The sequence below is a fragment of the Argentina silus genome (assembly GCF_951799395.1).
Source record: "Argentina silus genome assembly, chromosome: 7".
In the NCBI taxonomy this organism is placed as follows: domain Eukaryota; kingdom Metazoa; phylum Chordata; class Actinopteri; order Argentiniformes; family Argentinidae; genus Argentina; species Argentina silus.
The window spans coordinates 8,198,045-8,222,532 of record NC_139661.1 but is presented as its reverse complement, the minus strand read 5'-3'; the positions used below and the strand labels follow the sequence as shown (position 1 = coordinate 8,222,532).

The window sequence follows — 24,488 nt, the reverse complement described above, 5'->3', positions numbered from 1 at the left end:
TTAATGATTATGGAATGAAAATGGATATGGCCATTGGAAATTTCCACTAATGTGTGTGTCACCTGACAGCCTATGTAATGATTAAGATTCCCCACATGGGGGCACACCATACCGACATCCCAGCTAGTTACTCACTGACTACGGTACGGATCAAAACAAAACAAATCCCCCACCTCTAGTAGCAATAGCAAGATCAGCTAGTAAGAGCAAAGATGGTGAATGGTTAGGTCAGTGATCCTGGGAAGTGCGAAAGAAAAGTCAACTTTAAGTTAATCTCGTCCGAACAACTCTTGTCTAGCAACAGGTTGGCTTGCTGTTGACTGACACAGAGAGTCCAGTAAATACAACACAACACACCGCGACTGATTCGGATTTGGCTGAACTTAAGGAAAATAATAGATGCAAGGAGGCAGAAGGTAGGTGAGGATAAACACGACACAGCAGGTGGATGGATTTCTCAGTGTGTTAGCTAGCTTAATAGCAACCAGTTGCTATACTAACAAGCTAGCAATTATTTTGTCAACAACTACTGGAATCTGTGAGAAGGTCTAAAAAGCCATTGGCTGTACAGTATTACTTAGCTAGCTAGCTAGTAGTAATGTTGTAATGGCTCAATTCTACTAATGTATCCTGGTGCTCAGCTAGCTAAGTTAGCTCGCTACCAGTGCTGTTTGACGCAGCATGCATTAATACGCAAGACGAACATGATTCCAACTTGATTTGTCAACGAACACGACCAATGTTTTTTAACATATCCCCTCATCTGCTTAAATCAGTCAACTATTGTGATGGTTTCACGTGTTTAAACACTAACTACTATGGCTAGCTAGCTAAGCAGGTGTCAATGGCTAGCTAGTCTTTTTGCGAACTCAGCAGCGTCTTCGAAATCAATACTACTTCGTAACACATTGGTACGCCAACAATATATATTTTTTCTCTGTAGGCGCTATTTTCCTGACTAGTTAGATCCAAGTTAGTTTTAGTTAAATAATTGCTTTTGGTGTTCATGTTTACGGTGAGATTCATTTACATCAAAAACAATTGTTTAAAACTCCGCAACCGTGGTCTGGTGGTAGGTAGTAGGTCAAGATTACTCAAGATGGAATAAGCCGTTTTCTTTACCAGCTAGTATGATCTAGGCCTATTCATACGGATTTGGGGAAGTTTCTACCATTGTACCAGTGCCAGCGAGCTGAAATTGATCAGCCATACCATCATCTAGCCAGTATTGTTTTAGCAGTGCTTTCATCTTTGTTCTCCGGTTTAGGAGTGGGGTAGTTTTCCTCTGCTAAACTGGCTAAACCAGACTGTCATTGACATGACACTTGAGTGTCACCAACACACTCACAAAGCCACAACTTACAGGAAACGAGGTTATGTTTAACCCATTCCAGATGGGTTTTTTCTAGTGTGTGTTGTCACCCATGAATAACTATTTGAGTTGAATGAAGTCTAAAGAATCAAATGTCACACGATACTACAATGTGATAGTGGAAATTGTGGTGTGTGGTTTGTATGCACTCACTGGCATTACACATTCTCTCATGCATTAATCCCTCTTCCTCTGTGCCATTTTATCAGTCCCCTTCAACCTAATCTCTCTCCTTCGTCATTCCTCAAGGACTTTTGCTCTCTAGTTCTTGTGTGCAGTCTAATATCCAAGTTATGTTTTGTGTCTGTTTACATATACATAGTATTGTTGTGAATGTGTGGATTGCTCTCATCTATAGGCACAGTTGGCGGTAGGCAAATATTTGTAGCTAGCAAAATCAAAGGTGGTGTTTGCATGAGGTAGAGTTGCAGTTGAGCAATGCAATCCCAGCTGCTAGTTTCTCCCTCAATCCCTGCTGCTACTTTCTCCCTCAATCCCTGCTGTGTTGCTGGACCTTCCATCTACAGTGAATGTTTAGCATTCCAGCTTTGCAAAGGCGTTTCCTGTCAACAACCACTGCCTCAAGTTATCAAACCCTACTAGAACACACTTTCTCTTCCCTCTCTCATCCAGTTTCCCCCTTCTCATCCAGTTTCTCCCTCTCGTTTAAATTTTACATACCTTTTTATGTGAGGAATTTTATTTTCCATAATGTGTTTCCCTTTTTGTTTGTGCTTCAATATGGATGTTTGAGTGTGTCTCTGTTTGTTCTTTTCTGCCTGTCAATGTAAACATGCTCAATGAGTTTCCTGAGGGAGTACAGTAATGAAGCAGAGGATATAGCCTACACTGTAGGCTATGTCCTCTGCCTATAATGCTGCAAGTAGCATATATCCCAGTGTATTGTAGAGTATGCTACACTGTGATTTAGGCTACATGCAGCCTTAGGCTGTAGGAAGCTGAAAGGAGAGCTCCTTGTGATGACAGAATTGTCCACTTTCCTCAGGCTTTACCAACTCCTTACTCCTGTGTGATATGACATCACTGCATGGTTACCACAGGAACCAGGGCTCCACTGCAGTCGGTTGACAGCCAGTCAGGTGAGTTATGATGGGATTGCCCACAGCAACTTAAAGAAACTGCAGTCAAAGCAGTATTAGATAATTGCACCGACAAGCAGTTCCGTGCACCCCCCTCTTATACTGAGGTAGAGCAGTCAATCTGTTGAAGTGTAGTTGGGCCTATCTCAAGAAGAGAACATGTGGAATACATTATCAAATCTGACGCACAAGCCTCTTAAAGAGCAGACAACCAATGTTGTTGCTCTTCATCATGATAGGAACATCCTTCACTTTCATTATTATATGGTACCTACCCCTTCATACTGTATAGGCCTACAACCACGACATATCATCCAGGTGAACACATGACTCTGTTACCATCACCATTCACACTTATTGGGCTATTAAGATCAGGAAATGTGAAGGGTTTGGTGATGCTTGGTATAGTTAAGTACTGGTAGGAGTTTTCAATGGAATTCCCCTTTAACTGCCGTAGGCCTGAGCTTCCCTGTATTACGACACTATGGAAAAAAAACAATGCACCTCCTAGGACAGGTAGCATTCTCTCAGATCTAGTCATAGCAGAGAGACAGTAGATTCTCTGTTGACCAAGTGAGTATAACTAGAGAACTGAACCCTCCAGAGGGGATGGATATCTCCATCTAGCTTAGGTCATTGATAAATTGCCTTTGTTTAACAGCCTGCTTATAGAGCTGCATTTCTGGAGTTCTTGACACTCCTAAGGCAAAGTCCAGAGTAATGCCCAGATAGAGGAAGTACTGTAAAGCTAGTCTTGATTCTCCCATGTTCCTGATGTAGGCTAATGCAGCTAACCCTATAGTCAGTGCATTGCGTCAGAGATGGGAGTGGCAGAATAGGACCCAGTAAAGTGATTCATATAGATAATTTATTGGATGTAGTTGAGGGTTATATTGGTATCCAGAACAAGGTCAAGGGTGCTGATAATGATTTGTACTTCCTTCCTAGGTGCTACTCAAGGGGATGGCTGCGCAGGTGGAGGTTCAACCTGGGGAGGTTGGAAGGACAAGTGTAGGGGGACGACTGCACCTCAGCCCCCTGGCAGACTCCAGCAACAAGAGCCTCATAGAGGGCTCCTCCAACACCCAGGGGTCCCTCATTATCACTCCAGAACCCAGTAAGCCACTCCCTGGACCCAAACCACGCCTCACTCCCAAACCTTACACTGTGGAGAAAAACCCCACCATCCGGCCCATACTTGCCCCTAAGCCTCACACCAAGCCCCGGCCAGAGCCCACTCGCCCTACTGGCTACAAGCCTGACCCTCCCAGTGCCCCAAAACCACAGCAACCGAATGTGACCAACACCAGCAAACACAGGCCAGTGTCGACCAACCCCAGCCGTCCTGCTCCTACCTCCTACAAGCCCTCCCCGAAACTGAGCACCGGACAAACCACCAAGCCTGTAGTCCAGCCTTTTAAACCAGCTCCTCCCCTAACCCTTGGTGATCCCGGCAAATCAACTCCCTCCCAACCAGTGGGGCGGCAGAATTCTGGTGCAACAGGGTGGTCCCAATCACGAGGCCCCAGGAAACCCCCGGCAGCAGAGTGGTCTGGGAGCACCAACCAGGAGGTAGTGTGGGACAAAACAGCATCCAGTCACAGGACTGGAGGAGCCTCTATGACCAGAGCCAAGTCCATGGGCTTCCTTAGTCAGATAGGACAAGAGGAGGAGAAGGAGGAGGAAGAAAGGCCAGAGGGGACTGTCACACTCCGAGCCCAGTCTAGAGGCTCGAGACCAAGGCCTGTGTCAGCCATTTTCGTGCCCTCTCCGACTCAGGCAGAGTCTCCCACCCTTGCCTCTCGCTGGGCAGGGAGAAGGCCCCTCTCAGCTGACCTCACCTCCAAGTTTGAGTCCATCGGCCTGTCACTGCACCGCCGACCTGCCAAGGCTGACAGCAAAGAAAACACACCAGAGGAGGGGGTTCCGCTGCGGAGGAAAGAGAGGGAGAAAGGCCCAGAGGGGGCCTTAGCAACTCCACAGGATCCAGACAGCAAGCCCTTACTCCCAGCAAGAGGGATTGAGAAGAAAAAGGAGGAGGAGAAAGATGAAGAGAAGGATGAGGAAAAAGGTGGAGGCAGCATTAAGAGACGGATCAGTCTCCTGCTTGATTCCTCCTCCTCTCCTGCCGGGCGTGTCGCTGCTCAAGGGCCAGAGCCTCGCTCTCCAGTGCAGCCAATCCCAGAGACAGATTTGCTGGGTGTTAAACAGCGAATCAAGAAGCTAACCGAAGACACGCCCCCTGCTCAGACCCCATCTGTGAAACAATCATTCAAGCCCCGCCCCTTGCCCCCTGACCTGACCAAAAGGTAAGCACTGTTCACCAGCCTCCATCTGTCCTTGTCTTTGTCTTTGTCCAAGTCCCTTTATGACTCTCATTGTCGTGAATTGTCTTGTCTTGTGTGATGTGTGTTTCTCTTCATCAGGTTTGCACCTGAGGGGTCCACAGACCTCAGCAGTCCCTCCCCCAATGAGGCAACAGACCATCATGAGAGTGACATTGATCCTCAAAGGAGGGTAAGAGAGGTTAGGGCTTTGCTTAAGATTAATGTGGGTGATTAGGTCTTGAATTGCAGAGGACCCGTATGTGAGAATTTTCTCTAGTAACGTAGTCACAACCCATACCTATCAGAAAACCTATATTAAATACTGGTGTCATTTGGCTGGCAAGGGTTTGTGGTTAGTTCTTCTGTCACTGTAGACTAAGATATTTTTGTAAAAACAAAAGGGAATAGAAAAATATGAGCGGCTTTCTAATGTCCATCCAGTTCTTTACTGCCTAGAAAGGAAATTACTGAGATGACATTTTTAACCGATTAAATTGAATAAATTAGAGTTAAGAGGAGGTGCCTCATAACACACAGGGATTGGTGAGTTCTTTTATGTGTCCCCTCTTGTCTTGTTCTGCGATCATTATTTGTTTGGTGAGGTTGTAAGAAGATTGTACTTTTTGTCTTTTTTTTTTATTTATTTTTTTACTTCTTTTTATATTTTTGCATATTCTGAACATACAAGTACAGGGGATGATAATAATTTAGAAAAAGATATTACTAGTTTTGAAAACATCACCATTAACCATGAATGTCGTTATTCACTCTAAGCCCACAAAATAACTGAATCTTAGGGCACAATTGGAACTAGATATTACCTAAGCACTGTATTCATAGGAAAATATGGAGTTGTGTTTCACCAACCAAAACACCCTGCGCACAAAGCATTTGCTCTGAATCATCTCTCAGGCAAACCTCTCCCAGAGGAAATGAGGGCATAGAAGTGAAGGGAACACCACTGACATGCAGTTACAAAGCTCTGAAACCTAAGAGGGGGCATTAAGTCATCTCTGGTGGCTGTGATGGTTATGAAACATTCCCAGTACAGCACTGGGAAAAGGTCAACATGGGGAGGCTTTGATTACCACATCAGCACCACACCCACTTTTATGAGTCCAACAAAGAGGAGTTGGATCTCCTTTCTACGCAGGCACAGTTGTCTCCCTCAGTCACTTTTCTTTGTGTGCTCTCTCTTTTGATCCCATTCAGAAATACTCACACCAGACAAGACTATTTGTTTATAGACACTTACTTGCTGGCCTAGTACTGAGTTTCTTAAACTAGATTTTTCACTTTGTTGTCCCATTCGTTCAATAAAATATACACAGAGTTTATTACAGTATGCACATGTGAGTAAATTAAAGACTATGGTGAAGTTTATAGCTGGGTTTATGAACTTGTCCAAGCTATGATGAGTATTATAGACAGATGTCCTCTGCGTCCATCTGAGTGCCAGTCTCAGAGTTTAAATGAACTTGGTTTTGTTTTATCTATATCTATAAGGTGGAGGAGGACAGCAGAGGCCTCCAAGAGCAGCCCACACAGCCACCCTCTGGCCCTTCAATTGGAAGGACTGAGGCAGGGAGGTTGATGGAGAGTGAGGCCCTGGAGAGCTCCCCCAGCATTGGCGTGCAGACAGTGCGAGCAGCCCTGTTTGAGAATGTGGTGGAGAGGCACAGCGTGCTGGTGATGGAAGACGACCGCGCGCAGGACGTGAGCAAGGCCATGACCAGGAGGAGCCTCTCTCTCAGGCGGGGGGATGGGGAAGATGACGCCAACCTGGTCACTGCCACTTACCATCCGCCTGTGTCCCCTTCCAGTCCACTGCGTGTAGAGCACTCATTCGACACTGTGCAGGCGGTAGGGGAGTGCAGGGCAGTGAGTGAGAGTGTGCCCTCTGCTCAGCTTGAGGACAAGGCCATGACTCTTCGCTCACGACGATCAGACTGGAACAAGCCAGCCAGGATGGAGCCAGTAGAAGGGAGACCCACTCAGGTAGAAGGAGAGTTCCGTTTGGCTCATAGGGAAGCACCAGCCACGCAGCAAGAACATGGACCACGGTACCTGAGGGTTGGGGCACTACAGAAGTGGAATACTACAGACCCGGAGAGGGTGGCAGATGTGGAGAAAGGAAGGCAAAGGGAAATGGAAAAGGAGAGACAGGTGGTGGTGGAGAGAGCGAAGGAAATAAAGGAAGAGGAGAAGGAGAGGCAGAAAGAAGCAGAAAGGAGAATGCAAATGGATGTGGACAGGGAGAAGCATCGAGAGCCAGAGCGGGAGAGAGAGGAAGTGGCAGCACCCAAACGCTTGAAAATGCTAGAGGCAGATGAGCAGCCACCCAAACCCAGGGCCACCTACTTTGCTCTGACTGGTCAGATCCAGGAGCCAACATCCCATGGAGAGGAGGGGGCAGAGAGAGGCAACATGGAAGTCCCATTTGATGATTTCTCTGTGAAGTCTGGACAATGGGGCTCTCAAGGGAAGGTCTTGCCACTACGAAGGAATCCCTCTCTCGATGAAGCTTTTGGAAAACGTCCCCAGGGTCGAGAACAAGGCAACGAAATGATGGAGAGGAGCCAAGTACCAGAAAGGGAGAGAGGTATGGCATGGGGAAAACAGGCAGGGATAGAAGAGATGGAAATTGAAAAACGGAAACAAATGGACTTTGAGAAACTCAGAGGACTGGAGATAGAGAGAGAACAACAGAGAGAGAGAAATAGAGAGTTGGAGAGAGAGAAACAGAGACAGCTTGAATTGGAGAGACATAAACAGTTAGAATTTGCAAGAATGAGAGAAAGGGAGAAGCAGAGAGAGTTAGAAAGAGAGCGACAAAAGGAGTTGGAGAAGGAGAGACTGAGGGAGCTGGAAAGGGAGAGACAGAAAGAGTTGGAAAGAGAGCGACAACGAGAAGTGGAGAGGGAGAGAAAGCAAGAGTTGGAGAGAGAAAGACAGCGAGAGCTGGAGATAAAGCGACAGAGAGAGCTGGAAAGAGCAAGACAGCAAGAGCTGGAGAGGGAGAGACTGCGGGAGCTGGAGATACAGAATGAGGAGAGACTGAGACAGAAGTTGGAACTCCAGAGAGAGAGACAGAGAGTAGAAGAGTTAGAGAGAATCAAGGAGATGGAGAGAAGACAGCTTTATGAGTTTGAAAAACAAAAGCAGATTGAGAGAGAGAGGCAGCAGCGTCTGGAGCATGAGAAACAGAGACTGAGGGAGAAGATGGAGAGAGATGAGCAGGAGAAAATGAGACGAATAGCCATACAACAGGAGGTAGACAGACAGAGAGAGTTGGAGAGGGAGAGAGAAAAACAAAGAGAATTGGAAAAGGAGAGAGTTAAAGAGTTGGAGAGAGAACGACAGTGGGACTTGGAGAGACAGAGGGACTTGGAGAGACAGAGACAAAGAGATCTAGAGAGGGAGAGACAGAAACAGTTAGACTTTGAAAGACAAGAGTTGGAAAACCAGAGGGTGAGGCAAAGGGAGTCAGAGAACGAAAGACAGAGGGCAGAGGAGCTAGACAAGATAAAGGAGATGGAGAGAAGGCAACTCTTTGAGTTTGAAAAACAAAAGCAGGTTGAGCGAGAGAAACAGCAGATTCTGGAGCTTGATAAACATAGACTGATGGAGAAAGATGAGCAGGAGAAAATGAGACAGATAGCCCGACAGCAGGAGCTAGAGAGGCAGAGACTAAAGGAAAAGCAGAGGCGAGAGGACCAGGAAAGGGGAGCGCTGGACTCTTCACCCCTCAGACCAAAAGTGCTCGATCTGGACTCTGTGTCCCGGGGTGACCAGTTCTCCAGAGGCACCCCCCACTCCAGTGCCCGGTGGAAACAGCCATCTCCCAGGGCAGAGGAGCACTACAGGCCTGCCATCCTGGACATAGACTCATTCAGGTCACAGACACAGCCCTCGCCCACTAGGGAGGTGTTTCCCAACGCTGGTATCCAGGGCGTAAATCCAGGGAGTGGGATGAGATCCCACCCTCACACCCCAGAGAGGGAAGGCGGCCGCAGGATGGTGCCTGAGGGACGTCCAAGCCTAGTGTGGGCTTCCTCTCAGCAAGAGCTCTGGGATCAGAGGCAAGGCGAGGCAGCAGTGGAGAGACCCTTGGCTGGACCAGAGCCACCCAGGAAGCCTGCCAATAAACCCAGCTTGGAGCAGCTCCTCTTCAGGATGGAGGAGAGGGCCACAGCCCCTAGCCTGATCCCAGAGAGACGCTGGTCTGGTGTGCCTAATGAACCATCACCCTCTGGCCCCTTACATCGGAGAGAGCCCAATGCCCCTGGTTCTCCAGTCCGAGTCCCCACCACCACCACCACCACTCCTATGGAGCTCACCTGGTTCTCCCAGGACTCGGAGCCTCTGGGCCCCAGGGTAGAGGCCAGAGGACAGAGGAGATCTCAGGGCTCCCAGGTGAGTGAAAGCCCCACAGCCTGTGAGAGTGAGTGGCATCTACAAATCCCAAGATTATGGACTTTTGAACATGGATATTCATTCTATGATCCCTGTGTCTTAGGATCTGAACCGTATGCGGTCCCGCAGTGTGTCCCGTAGATCGACCCCGTCTGAGAGTTCCGTGGATGGGAGCCTCTCTAGGATGAGGAGTCGAAGTGCACATAGAGAGAGGGACCATCAGAGCTGGGTGAGTCATACTGCTCTGTTTTTATGCACAAACGCTGACACAATTTCTTAAACTCACAACTGAACATGTTTAAGAAATTAGCTACTGCAACAGTGTTATTAGACTGCTTCAACATTGTAATGATTTGCATTAAGCCCCTTGATTCTATGTTCCATCACTGTTTGGGCTGTTTCTAACAGAGCACCCTGGTGATATAGAGAAGATGAGGTGTGTGTGTGTGTGTGTGTTACAGTTGGGTGGAGGAGGAATGCAGTTAGTTCACTGGGAGAGGAGAGTTGACTGCAGAGTACTGGGAGTAATGAGTTGATGAGTAATGTGAAAGGCATGGTCTCACTCACTTCACTTACTTCAATCATTATCCACCCATTCTAACGTCACAAAGCAGGGACCTCAACCCAATCTGGTTCTCAGGCCTGTAATTTAGTATTATATAAGCAAAATAGTTTACAAGTACATGTGCTCACTTCGACTGCACCCTGTTTGCATAACTGAACAATGTCTCGTGTGAAATGGCCCATAATGGTATTGGCATTCCTGTAGCCAAGCACCTGTCTAATTATAGTTTGTAATCCTTACACTGGAGAGATCATCCATTTACAGTACCATAGAAGGACGGACCAGTTTATGTAAAAGAAACATGCCAGAGACTAAGAAATTGTATATGTGAGCACTGATAACCAAGTAAATCCACTTACTTGGCCAGGGCTCAAAAGAGATGAACATGTCAATGTGACTTCTCTGGTTAAATAAAGGATAACAACAGAATAAACTTACATTCATGTGTGAGGAAATTGATTGCAGCTTTGAATTGTGGTGATAAAGCATGGCTGTGGGCAGGTCCCCATGGTAATATGTCTCTGTCTCCACCTCTTGGCCAATGTGTTGTAATACATTTCTTGACCTGAGCCCTGTCCTTCTAATGAGGATTCTAGTGAGGCTAAAGGCCTGTTTTAGTCATGCTGAGTCACTGGAGACATCAGTGTAAAATGCCCTGTGTAGGGTGAATTAACAACATTATTCACACCTACACCTTTCCTCAGATTGTGGTCCTCTGTGGCTCAGTTGGTAGAGCATAGCGCAAACAGGTTAGGTTAGGTTGTGGGTTCGATTCCCGCTGGGACCATATATACTGAAAAATGTATGCACTCACTGCAATGTAAGTCGCTTTGGATAAAAGCGTCAGCTAAATGGCGTATATTATCATCTCAAAGTGCTTTATAGATTCATTACAGTTTACAACCATTTGTTTTCTTTTGGTCCATGGTGATGCTGCTTGCTGTTGTTGAACTATGGGAAGTGCTTGTCTATGTTCTCTCTCTCTCTCTCTCGTATGACATCACACTGGTATGACCACATCATTAGTAATGCTATAGTACGAGAAGGCAGAGAAGATCAGGGCCAGAGGTAAAGAAAGACAAAGATGATCGTCTGGCTCAGGGTTATGAAGTCCTACATATGGCTGTGCTGTGTGAGGCAATGGCAGTGGCTGTGGGTAAGTCAGGGAAACAAGGGAGGGGGCAGATGCAACTACAGTCATTATCCCAGTGTGGACACTTTAGAAAGTGACATGATGGCTGATACAGCATGAATGGTTTGCTAGCTATGTGTATGTTTGTTTTTGCTTTGTCACTGCTACTGGTTGTGCTTCAACTGTGACTTCAAGCCCAAGACTTAAGAATTTCATTGCCAGCGACTGCTCTGTAATTGTTGTGCATATGACAATAAAACCATCTTGAATCTTGAATCTTGAATCTTGAATCATTAGAATAGAGTGATGTGTAACAGTTTAGTAGTTTCCCAGTGAACTATAGCTAGAGATGGGTCCCTGAAGATGGATTTACTGCATTTCCTTACCATTAGTATTGTAAGAGGTTTGGTCCCTGTGTACCATGTCTATTGAGACAGCTGGGTGGGATTGCCTGACCGAGGCTTTTAACTTCAGACTGCTTGGTTTTTGTCCCCAAGTTCACAAGGAGACCACCAGGGGGCACCAGTAGTCAGCGTTGCAGTTTTTAGATTCTGTCCCACTTTACTCTAAGAGTGGTTTTCTGTTTTATTAATGCCTCTGAGATGCTATTGTTTGTCTTTTAGAGTAGTCTTTTTTTCTAAGCTCAGTGGGACGTTGGCTCTTGTGAGGCTCAGAAAGGGAAAGGAGAGGGGTTCTTGGTTTGACATGTTGTTTGCATGAGTCAGGGCGACATTTGTTAAGCAAACTCAACTCCGTTGACAGTGTCGTGATTCCTCATTTTAGCTATGTGCTCACCATGCTGACAGACCTGCTGACAGCCACACGATCCTAGCTCTCTCTCTCGAAGCCACACCTGTCTCTTCCTCTCCTCCCTCCCTCTCTCTCGTTCGCACACACTCGTACACCTCTCTCCTCTCACTCAGTCGCTGTTGTATATTCTCTGTCAATTTTACGGTAACACCCAGATTACAAACATTCTCCCATGATCTTACACTCATTCCTATCTCACGACACATCATCCCCCCCCCCCCCATCCCATCCCTCCTGTCCCCCCCACCCTGTGCTGACTATGTCTGTGAGAATCCTCTGTCCCTCACACTGCAAGCAGAAACAGGCAGGAGAGACGGAGCACCGCAGAACATATATCACCCTCCCCTCCTGCACTGCAAACCAGGGCCCTCCCCCTCTCCCTCTCTCTGCCTCCACTCTCCCCTCCCTCACTCCGCTCTGTTTCTCCTTGAGCGTAAGTCCTATAGCGCTGGGGACAAGGATCAGAGGACTGACGCATTTCTCCTCTACCTGCCCCTACCTGCAGGGAAGGAGAGATCGCTGCGCTCCCTCCACCTCATGGGTTTGACCTTACCAACGCGATCTCCTCTTGTTTCTGCGGCGCTGCTCTGCTTTTGATGTGCTTGGTTCTCTTGGGGAATAGGAATGAGTGCAGTTCTCTGTCTGCCACCAGCTGGACTGTTCATTCTTTAAAGTTTTCCTCCAGGGGGACGGCAGCAAAGTGGGCACCATGGAGAGGTAGATTTATTGGATGCTGTTCCTCAGTCATTCTGGAAGTGTTAGAGCGACCGCAGCAGCGACAGCTTTGGAAGCCTGCTGTCAGGTTTGATGTGTGAGGGGGTGTGTGTGTCTGAGGGTGTGTGTGTGTGAGAGCAATTTGGGACAGTCAAACAGACAGACTGGGGAATCAGTTTTGTTACTGTAGCTCAAAAAACAGTAGGGAAACGCCTGGAGACTGAATCTGAGAATGTTGCACTGCATGTCGATGTCGTGACATTGCTTGCCACTTCATCTGTGGATTTATTGCTGGTACTTTGTGTGCTCTGTGTGGTGCCAAGTGTGTAGATCTGAAGAACCTGTTTGCTGTCACATACTGTAGTCTCTTGAATGCTCAACAGTTGTGGCTGTCTGTAGTAGAGCAGCCTCATTGATACCCTTTTGGTCCCCAGGCAGTTCCATATTGCTGAGCGTGTTAAGCATATCCTTGCCCTTGTATGTCTGGGAACAGACATCTCTGAAAGCAACAGAAAGCTTAAATAGAGTTCACCTTAGATCTTGGGCCAGGCTGCCGATGATGGACTGAAATGGAGCCATGATGAAGGCTCCAGTGGGACTGGACTGCAGAAAGCCTCACTGAGAAGCACTGAGAGACCGTGAAGCTGGACAGAGAGCCTGTGGCTGGGGCCTGAGTGCTGCAGTGCTGCATATGTGAGGAGACACCACTGCATCTGAGTGACTGGCCTGTGTTTTCCCTTATATGCTGCTGCATTGACCCAGCAACGCACCTCAGCAATATCCAGGACACAAGCTCTGAACGGCTACCTGCTCAAGCACTCGTTCTAGACCAAGTTATCACTCTGGACTGATAGCGGACTAAAGGCATAATCTGGACAACAGCTTGACTGAGAGCTCTGTCCAGACTCTATTCAGACACTTTGGTTCTTTCTGGGTGCTGAACAGTGATGGAGTACCTTGGGGACAAACTGTCAGTGGCCCAGTCGCAGGTGACTGGGTGGATGGGAAATGTGCGGCGCTCCCTGCAGGGGGCGCTCAGTTTTGTGTCTAATGCGGTGGAGCGCGGGGGCCGGCCCGAGGACGGGGTCGGGGACTTTAAGAGGACAAACTCTCTGCGCTCTATGGCCTCTCGCAGCCGGGATTCTTTCCGCAGGTTCTCCCTGCGCAGCCAGCAGCGCCTGTCTCTGCGCAGACGCCCCGCTGAGCCAAGGACCCCCACCGCTGTAAGACTGATATATATACACACACACACACACACGCACGCACCACACGACTGCCCAACCACCTAAACTTGTCATTGTCAAGGCCTTCTCTATTTGTGTTTGAATGTCTGTCTATTTGTGCTGTTATGTGAGGTCTCTGATGCTGATAGTTGCTGACTCTTCTGCTTTTGTTAGCCTGCTGCGCGTACTCCCCACTGCGTCTCATCTGTCTCTCTCATATCTTCTAGTCCCTCCCTTTTATCTTCTATCCCTCTCATATCATCTTTGACATAACGCTGCCCTTTACTTGTTCTGGCACCATAGCCCCAGCTCCAGCTCCAACGACACTGTCATTGGCTCCTCTTGTCACACTATAGGGCTGGCGTTGGGTTTCTCTCCCCCTGTCCTCCCTCTAAGCTCTGGCATGTTTTAATCTGCCTCTATGTAAAGAACAGTCAACAACAGGATTGGACTCAGTGTATGGATATACAGTGCCTTCGGGAAAGTATTCAGACCCCTTCACTTTTTCCATATTTTGTTGTGTTATAGACTCAATTTAAAATGAATTTAAAAGAATACCCCAGAATGACAAAGCGAAAACAGGATTTTAGAAATGTCAGTAAATTTATTAAAATTGAAATACAGAGATAACCCTAACCCTCATGTACATAAGTATTCTGACCCTTTGCTATGACACATGCAAAAATGCCATCAACAAATCACTCAATAAGTTGAATTGAGTCCATCTTAATGCAAGTATAATAGTTCATGTAATTTTGGAATTAATATCTTTGTTTTGATAGGGTCTCTGATTTGCATAGGAAACAATTACACACTGTGTGGATCAGGTTGTCATTACAAACTGAGCAAATGGAGAGGAACAAAACTGCTCAGGAATGTGACCCTGAGGCCTGGGGAGACTTACAAAAATCTCCAAAGTTGAATGGTGGAGAGGAAAAAGCACAGTCGATGGGACAACATCATCTCAGTCACTCTACAGAATTGTCTATAACCAAGTGGCCAAAAAAAAGTGAGTTGGTCGTGACATCCTAATCTACACAGTGTGTAATTGATTCCTATGCAAATCAGAGATGGACTCAGTTCAACTTATTGAGTGATTTGTTGATGACATGTCATCGCAAAGGGTCTGAATACTTATGTACATGAGGTATTTCTTTATTTCAATTTTAATAAAGTTACTGAAATGTTTAAGCTTTGTCATTCTGGGGTATTGTGTGTGGATTGATGCCAAATTCTTTTAATTTAATCCGTTTTAAATGTAATCTATAACACAACAAAATGTGGAAAAAGTGAAGGGGTCTGAATACTTTCCGAAGGCACTGTATGTGGATACACTGCAGTGGATGTATCTTTAGTTATGCCCTTCATGGTGTGACCTCATGGTGTGACTTTATTTCTGCAACTCAGGGTCACAGTGGGATGGGGACTCTGGGGAGATTTCTTTCTTTAGAGGGTGACTGATACATTGATGGAAGTATATTAGTTTGAACACTGAGGCTAGCAAGGAGGATTCAGTCATAACAGTTGGCCTTGTTTGTTTATATGCTGTTGACCATCAGCATGCTGCGTGCTGTGCTCTCATGAGAGCTGTTTAGTTGATGATGATGTGTTGAATGGTCAGAGTTCTGAGGCCAGTAAGACGGGGGAGAATGAGGTGGACTGGGGCCAGCCAACTAATGGAGCGGTAGAGAGAGAGGAGGGTGGGAAATGGGACCGCTCTCCTCATTGTCTCCGAAAAGGGACATGATGTGTTTCACCTGGTTTCTGTTGTGTTGGTCTCTGTTTTACCGATGTATTTGTGTCCATTTGGGCTATGATAGTACTATTATTTGCTGAGGAATATGTTTTATGGTAAATGGAAGAGGCTGCGTGCGTGCGTGCGTGCGTGCGTGCGTGTGTGTGTGTTGGCTTAGAGCCAGCTGGTGGAGCCTCCCTGTGTTAATCCAGGTGCCTTCTAATGGGCACTTTGCCCCCTCAGGCTGACAGCAGCCTCTCTCTCTGCTAGACCACCTCAGGACTCAGTGGTTCATATCATAGGCAGCTTGTCTCAGGCCCGGTGGTCTTAAGTTCTTAAGCCGAGTCAGGATTTGACTGACTTTCTGTTCTGCTCCACATTCTTAGCAAGCACATTGTACATGGCTGAGCCCTGTCTGGACGCTACTCTTATGTAATGAAAGCAAAATAACAATGTCCTTTTCAGTTTTACGTCAGAGGGTCAGTGTTTTTGTAACCGTTTCACATGTAGCCTAGCTGGAGTGGTTTGTTATTGCAGGGAGATTAATGCAGTGCTCATGGGAACTGGAGTTTGGGTAGAATATCTGCAGGATGGCATCATTGGCCCGGTCTGTTTTATAGCATGCTTTCCCATTAAGAAAGACTCCACTTAGATGGGTCAGAGCAGACGCTAGAGACATACTGGGTGTGATGTTTGTTCCCTTGTTCATTGTACCTGCACTAACACCCTGCTCTGTGTTTTCTGCTTCCAGGCAGATGTGTGTTAAATGTGTTAGAGCAGAGCAGAGCACAGCACTTCCTCATTCACAGAGCTCGTGACAGGCTGGGAACGAAGCAAGGCGGTGATTCACTTTTCAGTAAGGGATTGCTTAGAGCTTCACAGCTATAAAAAGGGGGTGTTGATAGCGGTATGTCCTCTGTAGCGAGTAAACATCTGCGGGCTTGTTCACGTCTGTGATTGTGTCACCGGGCGAGCTCATGTTCAGAGATGGGCCTATCTCTGGGAGAACTTTCCAAGGCTTGGGCTCCTCCACTTCCTCATGCATGTGTCAGTCAATCTCCCCCGGTGATCGGCCCTTTCTCTCCTCCCTCCCTCCTTCCATTCATCCGCTCATTGTTCTGTCGTTTCCCTTGACGCACCCTTCCTGTCCATTAAGGGGGGGGGGGGCCTGCCTGCCTGCCTGCCTAAGTCTAATGTTATTAAGGAAAAGTCTGCCTCACTACGGCTCTGATTCACAATCACAGTGACTGGAAACCTATCGGCTTGATTAGGTGCCGTCTGCATCCATATCCCTGCGCATTGTTGATAGAAGGCCTACACCCTCACATTGTCAACAAAGGCTTCTCAGCACTAATAGTCAGCCCCTGTTATTATGTTTAAGCTCTCTCTGTCTTACTGCTGCTGCTTGTTTGGCAGGTAACATGGTAGCCTCAGGAGTGGCAAACACTCAGGGAGGGTGTGTAGGGGTGTGCTGAAGTTCAACCACGTACACTGGGGAAAGGTGTTGTTCAGGGAATTCAGATTATCAGAGATTTGAAGGGCCTGCTTCTTCAGTCGTACATGCTAAGTCTTGTAAATTAGCTTATTTTTTTGTGCTGTACATTTCTAGCTTCAGGGCTACATTTACAATCCATGAAATTATAGAGGGATTAAGATGAGGGGAGGGAGAGGTCTAGGATCTCGACCAATCAGAAATGCCGTCCCTGCCCTGGACGAGAAATCGCAGTGGACCTGTTGTTCCCTAACTTATTTTCTCAACTTATTGCACTCAGTCAGTCTCACTTTGTTACTGTTGCTAGCCTGCTGCTCTGTGTTTGTAAGTAAAGCTTTCACGTCCATACTTTAAATGTTGCGGTGCTCTCGCACTGACTTTAATCAAATCAAAGTGTATTTATCATGTGCACAAGGCACAGATATAAACAGTACAATGACATCCTTGTTCTGAGCTGCCTCTCTACAGTGCAGAGAAATATAAAGGATAGTAATAAAATCGAGAACAATAACAAGACGCAACAGGCAATAAAGTACTAAAGGCACAGTAAAGCACCTAGCCTAGTGTCTTTGGAAGGCCTATGCATGTAGCTGGCCTGATAGCACGCGTGTTTAATCGACCACCAAGCCCACCAGTTTGCCTGAGGCCTCAGTCATGTGACCAGCACAATAAAGCCCATAGTTTCAACTGTAAGGCTCGATTCACGGCTGAAGCCTGATTTTGGTTCAGATCACAATCTGGATCTGAAAGCAACAAACAAGTTTATGGACCTGTGATGTAAATCACTTGATTAATGTTAGGCTTGGAAAGCCTTGAAAGGAGGATGTACTTTGGGTCAAGTGCTTTCTCGGATGTAGGGGGATTGATTTGAATGCCCTTCAGACTGTTCTTCTTTATTTTATTTTTTTCCTGACAGGAAAGGCATTGATGATGAATGACATCCTGTACTGTTGTTCTCTCTCTCGCCCTCACTCTGTCTTCCTGGCGCACACACACACACACACACACACACACGATCCAAACACGTACTGGAGGCCTATTACATTTCCCTCAGTCATTCCCTCCAATGCATCTGTACCTCACAATATCAACAAAGTCATTAAGAGGTGTGTGTGTGTGTGTGTGTGTGTGGGCGTGGGCGTGCACGCTACCCTTCCGTGCGTGTGTACCCTTGCGTGAGCTTGAATGCAAGCACAGGAGCAGTGTGCGTTTTTTTTTTAGGACAGTGTGCCCTCTGTAGCAGCCTCATTAAAAGAGACACGGTTCAGTAGAGCGCAAACACGCACTCAACTCACCAGTCTCGGTCCCTGTCCCTATGAGCTCATCCCATTACTTCTCATTATCCATCTTGCTATCACTGCTATCCACTCAACCTCCACACAATGCTGCGCTATCAGCAGCTCTCTCTGTTGGCCAACGGTCTGTAGGGAAACACTGTCTCTGGGCGCTGGTTCACTGTTCAGGCGTGGCCGTAGAGAAGATGGATTGAACTGAAAGCCAATAGGAAGCCTTGATATAGTCTGGGCCAGTAAAATATTGGACTGCATTCTCTCTGGCCTTCCAGTGATACCCTCCAATGGCACTTTTACTCCTGTTATGTTTTTTCCCTCATCCCTCTCTCCCTCTCTCTCTCTCCCAGGAGCAGTTGAAGCAGAGTGTCGATGGTGAGGACGAGGGAAGGGACATAGACACACTGGTCCACGAGACAGACAGTCAGTACGGGACCTGGGAGACTGGACTGCGCACAGACGATAGGTGAACATATAAACACACACACATACATATACACACAGACACTCCTGTGAAAAAGGCCATCCTCCTGTTATAGCATTGGTTGAGGTAGGGCTGCACCCTGCTTTCTATAAACCAACCCTATAGACATCCCTGCTGAATGACTCATCCCTGCCTCCTAGTGCTGAATCATCCCTGCCTCCTAAAATATACAATCATCCCTGCAATTTAATACTGGCAGGATCGATAATTGGTGTCGCATGGATGCAGCAAAAGCAAAGAGATGTACTCGGTCATGTCTTTTCCTGGAGCAGCAGTGACCTTTGGACAGAGTCACTGAGCTGCATCAGATCCTGCCTTGTGGAGCGGGTAGATCAGTGAGGTAGCCTCAGGCAGTGATTCTCTGGTCTCCTGCTCAAGAGCTTATAATAGCCATCTCACTAGATTCACCTTAAAGTTAGAGACACAGTACCCGATGTTGAGTTGGGTAAACAGATACAGGATCCCTCAGTGCTTTATGTACTTATGAGCTTCATAGCGCTCCTGACACCTTGTGGCCACAAAGCAGCACAAAGCCCTGCTTATCACAGACACCCTGTGGCCAGGATGGAGTACTACAGCGACAGAAATCTCACACAGTTGGAAAATATGTGCAGTATTTTGTCGATGAAATACAACTTGTCACAAGAGTTGTGAAATGAGATGATATATTTCTTCGAATATTTGTATTTCATGGGTCGTATCATTGTCTTATGGTTCAAATGAATCCATAACTCAACTATCAATAAACAATCCCCAACTAGTATGGTGTTCATGTATGTGACTCTCCCATTGTTTACCTCCCCTCTCATGGTGAAATGAGGAGCGTAAGTCTGTCAGGTCCTTCATTGTGTTGTCTCACACAACACATCCTGTATGAAATCTGATGCCCTCACAGTAAACACACCAACAGGACCAAACAGGAGAATGACTCAGCCAGACTCGGCGTCTTTGTGTTCCGATGTCTGTGTGCAAGGAAGACTTAATGTAGCTGAACACACAACGAGACAACAGACACCCTACCAAAATGGCTTTTACAAGGAGTGTTTCCTCAGAATAGAACTCTTCTCTAAATATGTTTGATCCTGTCTGCCTTGCCCTGCTGTAGCTTGACTCCTGCCACGCCCACTTCAGACAGCAACCTCAGCCCATCGCCTAGGAAACTCACCCCGCCCCACACGCCAGGGGAACATGCCCCACCCGGCAACCTGGACACTCCAGACGGCCTCTCTCCAATGGCCCAGTCTGAGATCCAGCCGCTACCCTTCCCTGAGGTAAGAGTGACCCTACCTGTAAAAGGACTTGTCAATGTGATGATGTGCTTATTATACACATGATGTTCAAGTCCCCCCCCCCAGATCAGTTTACAAGATTGTTAGGAAACTGCTTTTTTTTTAATCCCTGTGTATGTTTCTCGGTTTGTTTTGTGTGTTGATGCACTGTATTTGTCTGTGTGTGGTTGAACCAGGTCTCCGCCGTGCGGCTGGACTCCAGTGCTCTGCGCTCTAGGGTGCAGCTGAGTAAGCAGCGGGCCCCGCGGTCACGCCCCTCCAGGGCTGTCCGTCAGAGTGCTGCTCTGTCTGTGCACCCAGAGGGACAGGCCGAGCCTGCAGAGGACTGGCGCTCCAGAGACTCCACAGGTCAGACTAGGCCTTAGCCCATATACACTCACTGAGAACTTTATTAGGAACACTAATATTGGGTAGGGCCTCCCTTTGCTCTCAAAACAGCCTCAATTCTTTGTGGCATTGATTCCACAAAATGGTGGAAACATTCCTTTGAGATTCTGGTCCATGACGACATGATTCCAATTCCTGCAGATTTTTCAGGTGCAATTTCAAGCTGTGAATCTCCCGTTCTACCACATCCCAAAGGTGTTCTATTGGATTCAGATCCGGTGTCTGGGAAGGCCACAAAAGAACACTGAACTCATTGTCATTTTCATGAAACCAGTTTGAGACGACTTTTGCTTTGTGACATGGTCAGCAACAATACTCAAATAGGCTGTGGCATTCAAGCGATGATTGATTGGTATTAACGGGCCCAAAGTGTGTCAAGAAAACATTCCCCACACCATTACACCACCTCCACCATGAGAAGGTGTACAGGTGTTCCTAATAAAGTGGTCAGTGAGTGTACATCTTATCTTTAAATGACTATGATTAGACCAGTAAGACTTGGGGTGTGCTGAGATGGCCAATGAGCTGCTCCTCTGAATCAATCACTCAAGTGAGGTGGACATGTTACTCAGAAGGGTTTGTTCTTACTTCCACAGAGGACAAGGTGGATTCACCTAAACAAGAGGACTCTGACTCTGAGGAGCAGTATAGAGGAGGAGACCCCCGCTCTGCTGCCTCCCAGCCCCAGAGAGTGCCCCTCTTTCCAGGCATGGACCCCTCTGCTCTCAAGGTGAGCCTCAACAGGAGAGATGGTGTCTGGAAGGCTGGCTGTCAAAGTGTGCTATCTTGTCAAGGGTGTCATGTGTAGTTGTCAGTCACACTGATGGGGATGTTTGTAGCAATATCTTAGTTTTTTTGTGTTTGTTTCACAGGCTCAGCTCAGGAAGCGAGGTGACTCTGACAATCAGACAGACGGACCTGTCCCCTCTCCCTCTCAGCTGTCTCGCTCTCCCAAATCACCCTTCCTCCCTCGGGCGTCCCGCGTGCTGCCGCCCACTGGTGGGAAAGAAAACGGGTAAGACCCCTTGAGGAGGGTACCACTCCAGCTCATTTCCCACCAGAGTTCAACCTGCATCTAGCAGTTAGAACCCAAACCAGTCATTGTTGTTTGTTGGAAGCAATGCACCAGCTCTAGTAATCTACCACTGACTGATATGCTTCACTGTCTGTCTGTCTGTCTGTCTGTCTGTCTGTCTCCTCAGGGAGGAGGCCTCACCACAGTGGCTGAGAGAGCTGAAGTCCAAGAAGCGCTTTAGTCAGTATGAAAATGACAGCTAAATGCAAAAGAGGTGAGCTCTCGCTCCACTTTCCCTTGCATGAGTTTAAAATGTTGATGATTGTCTGATTGTCTGTTTTACAATTCCCTCTCTAGGTTGCCTTAAAAATGAAGAATCTGTTGGAGAATTGGAGACAGAAGCCTTAACCTTTGACCCTGAGATGGTGGGAATTCTGCTGCTGCTGACATTTGTATTTTGTCATCTGTTTGTTGATTTTCTCTATTTTCTTCCTGCCTGGGTTGCATACATGTGCATGGTGCCTTTTTTTCAGAAAACCTGGGTCTAATGGATTAAACAAGCAAGGGAAAACATCTGGCTGCTCTGCTTGTCCATTTCACTGCTAGCCCCTCGAGATCCTCTGTGTGAGGGGTATCTTTGCATAGAGACACTTTACACTCTTGCGTGACAGGGACACTATGGAAGGGGAGGAACCTATTATTTCCTGTCACGGTTGCATTTCAGGAAATGTTAGACTGTGGGACCACACGCCTCTTAACCTGGAAGTGCTTCAATAAGCTGGAGGACACTCAAGCACCTCCACCAGATACTTTTAATTTAGTTTTCTCTTTTTTAATATTCTTTTCAGGTTAGTGTCTGTGTTCAATGTGTATCCGTGTATCGCTGTCAGTGGAAGGGTATTGGTAGTAGTCACACAAGCATTGCCATAGGATAACATTTCTGATTTATTTTTTTCATTGATCATAGAGAACAAAACACTGCTGAACTAATTGTCAGTCAGCTTGTATATTATGTGTTAGTCGTAAAGATGGTAGTAATCATGATGAAATGATGTATTTGTATTTTTGCGAATATGAAAGAGTAAATGGTCATCATGACAGGATAAATAAAACATGTTTAGTTTTGTACTAAGAGCGTTAAAGCATCACTACAGCAGAGGCTCCTATGCCCACTACTTTGATACACTAAGTGAGTAACGTCACAAACCAAGAGAATCTATTATGAAGACTATGCAGTCACTGTCAACTGAGCGGTAAAGATGAATGCTTTGTTTCGGTGTCTTTTCAATCATAATGTCTGAATATCGGTTTCCATTTTCGGAAGAAGGGAAGAGGAAGGGTTGAATTACAATGGCGAGTTACCTCTCAATCACAATCACACTACTTTACTGCACATTAGTGCGCGCGCACACACCCACACTCACACTCCTTAAACTTGCATGGAAACACTAATCAGCCTGTTTCTTCCTCCCTTTTGACTTCCTCTTACGTCTACAGTGTAAGATCAAACTATTGAGTGTGTAATAATGATGATGAATGAGTGAGTGAGGATTGCAAGGACAATGTTCTAACTGTATGTGTTACCAATGAGCCATACATTCAATGTGTACCCCCTGGCTTCTGTTGTTGTCAGGACGTCCGCAAACAGATATCCCATTTTATTACTGCACACGTGCAATTTCCCTGCATTATTTTTGCAAAGATGTGCATGCACAATCTCACAACCATACAGTGTGGATACCAGTTGGGATGTTTTGTTATCAGAGATGGAGATGGAGATGTTCGGTGTTTGGTATTCTGTGTTGGCCAGTCTTGGACAGTTCTACAGGCACTTACCACCGAAGACATTAGATGGGTTCATCCACAGAGCTGTTATGGTCCTATACTGCACATGGTCAGTACAGCAGTGTGGATGTCTAGTGGAGTGGTAGGGGGTATGGCTTACACTACTCCAGTGGGGAATGTGAGTTTACTATATCGTTTGACACGAGGGGTTTCATTTTGCCCTCCATTTTGCCACACATGATTTTGACTATTTGCACCCGTTGTTTTAGAGCTCAGAGCCGACTTAGGCCCATTCCTCTGACCACGTCCGCCATGCTCCCACTCTCTCACTGCTTCCATTAAGCACTTTGTCACTTGATGCACTACAGCACTGACCTGTGGCTGTTCTGGCTGTTCTGTTGTCCGTCATGCTCCCCTTCCCACATTTTGGTAGACTGAATTTGGAATGTTAACTCTGTTGTTCCTATGGTGTGTGCGTCCATGACGTTTTACTTTGTCATGACTTGAGGGTTTATTTTATCTCTTTCTTTTGTTTGTTTGTTTTTTTGTAACTTGAAAGTCAAATATGTATATTGCACTGTGTTGTAAGGCCAGTGTCCAAAAGTGTAAATTCTTAATAAAATTAACTGAGTTGAGTTCCTGTGTTTGGTGTATTTTTTGCTCCATACCTTCTGTTTCAGCACTGACCACACGTCCCCTCTCTAGTTAGCTGTGGGGTGTTATGATCACCAAGTGATCCCTGGGAATGTTTGGTCTAGGGGTATAAGAGAGGTGGAAGGTCAGCGTTTGGTCACAAGAACCACAGGATGTGGTCAAAAGGGGTCAGCGGTTAGTTTTTGGTGAACGAATTGGTGGTGATGTTGTTGGTGAGAGGGTTGTGAGGAGGTTAGGTGATGTCTAGACTTGGTGTGGTTAGAGTGTGTGTGTGGATGGAAGAGGTGTGTGTGTGCCCGTTTGTGCTGAGTGGGGCTGTTTTCTGAATCCTCTTGGCTCCCTCTCCGTGTGCCCGCACACACCACGCACTGGTAGCCAGGCGGACGGGCAGGGTAGAGTGTGCCAACACAGCTGCCTATTGAGAGGCAGCGTTATGGACACAATGTGAGCGACAGACTTGCTGTATCAACAGCTCCCCCTTTTCTGCTGTTGTGGCCAGAAATAAACCATAAATACCCCCCTGTCCCTGCCCTCCAATGGCTCATCCCACCAAACACCAAGTGGCACCGAAAGAGAGGGAAGCTACCAATATACAGCAGGCATATCCAGGTAAAAACACAGTACGGTTCTACACAGCAGGTTCGACAGGCTTTCTGCATCTGAATTATTACATTCGTTGATGGATTTCAAAAAGATAGA

At 46.8% G+C, this 24,488-nt stretch overlaps 1 protein-coding gene across 3 annotated transcripts; it reads left to right on the top strand.

Moving 5' to 3' along the window:
• Positions 1-193: 193 nt before the first annotated feature.
• Positions 194-23,770, top strand: LOC310806599 (uncharacterized protein). Of its 3 annotated transcripts, none has more exons than XM_083672761.1 (13): positions 194-416; positions 2,379-2,472; positions 3,421-4,781; positions 4,899-4,989; positions 6,306-9,215; positions 9,319-9,444; positions 18,532-18,641; positions 19,765-19,930; positions 20,125-20,296; positions 20,932-21,065; positions 21,208-21,350; positions 21,538-21,624; positions 21,708-23,770. In XM_083672761.1, exons 3-12 carry the CDS (start codon positions 3,436-3,438, stop codon positions 21,611-21,613), a joined length of 5,274 nt encoding a protein of 1,757 aa, XP_083528887.1. In that variant the 5' UTR covers positions 194-416; positions 2,379-2,472; positions 3,421-3,435; the 3' UTR covers positions 21,614-21,624; positions 21,708-23,770. The 3 variants fall into 3 exon arrangements, with proteins under 3 accessions (XP_083528887.1, XP_083528885.1, XP_083528886.1); XM_083672759.1 differs by having other exon boundaries at positions 18,526-18,641; XM_083672760.1 differs by having other exon boundaries at positions 194-420; positions 18,526-18,641.
• Positions 23,771-24,488: the final 718 nt, after the last annotated feature.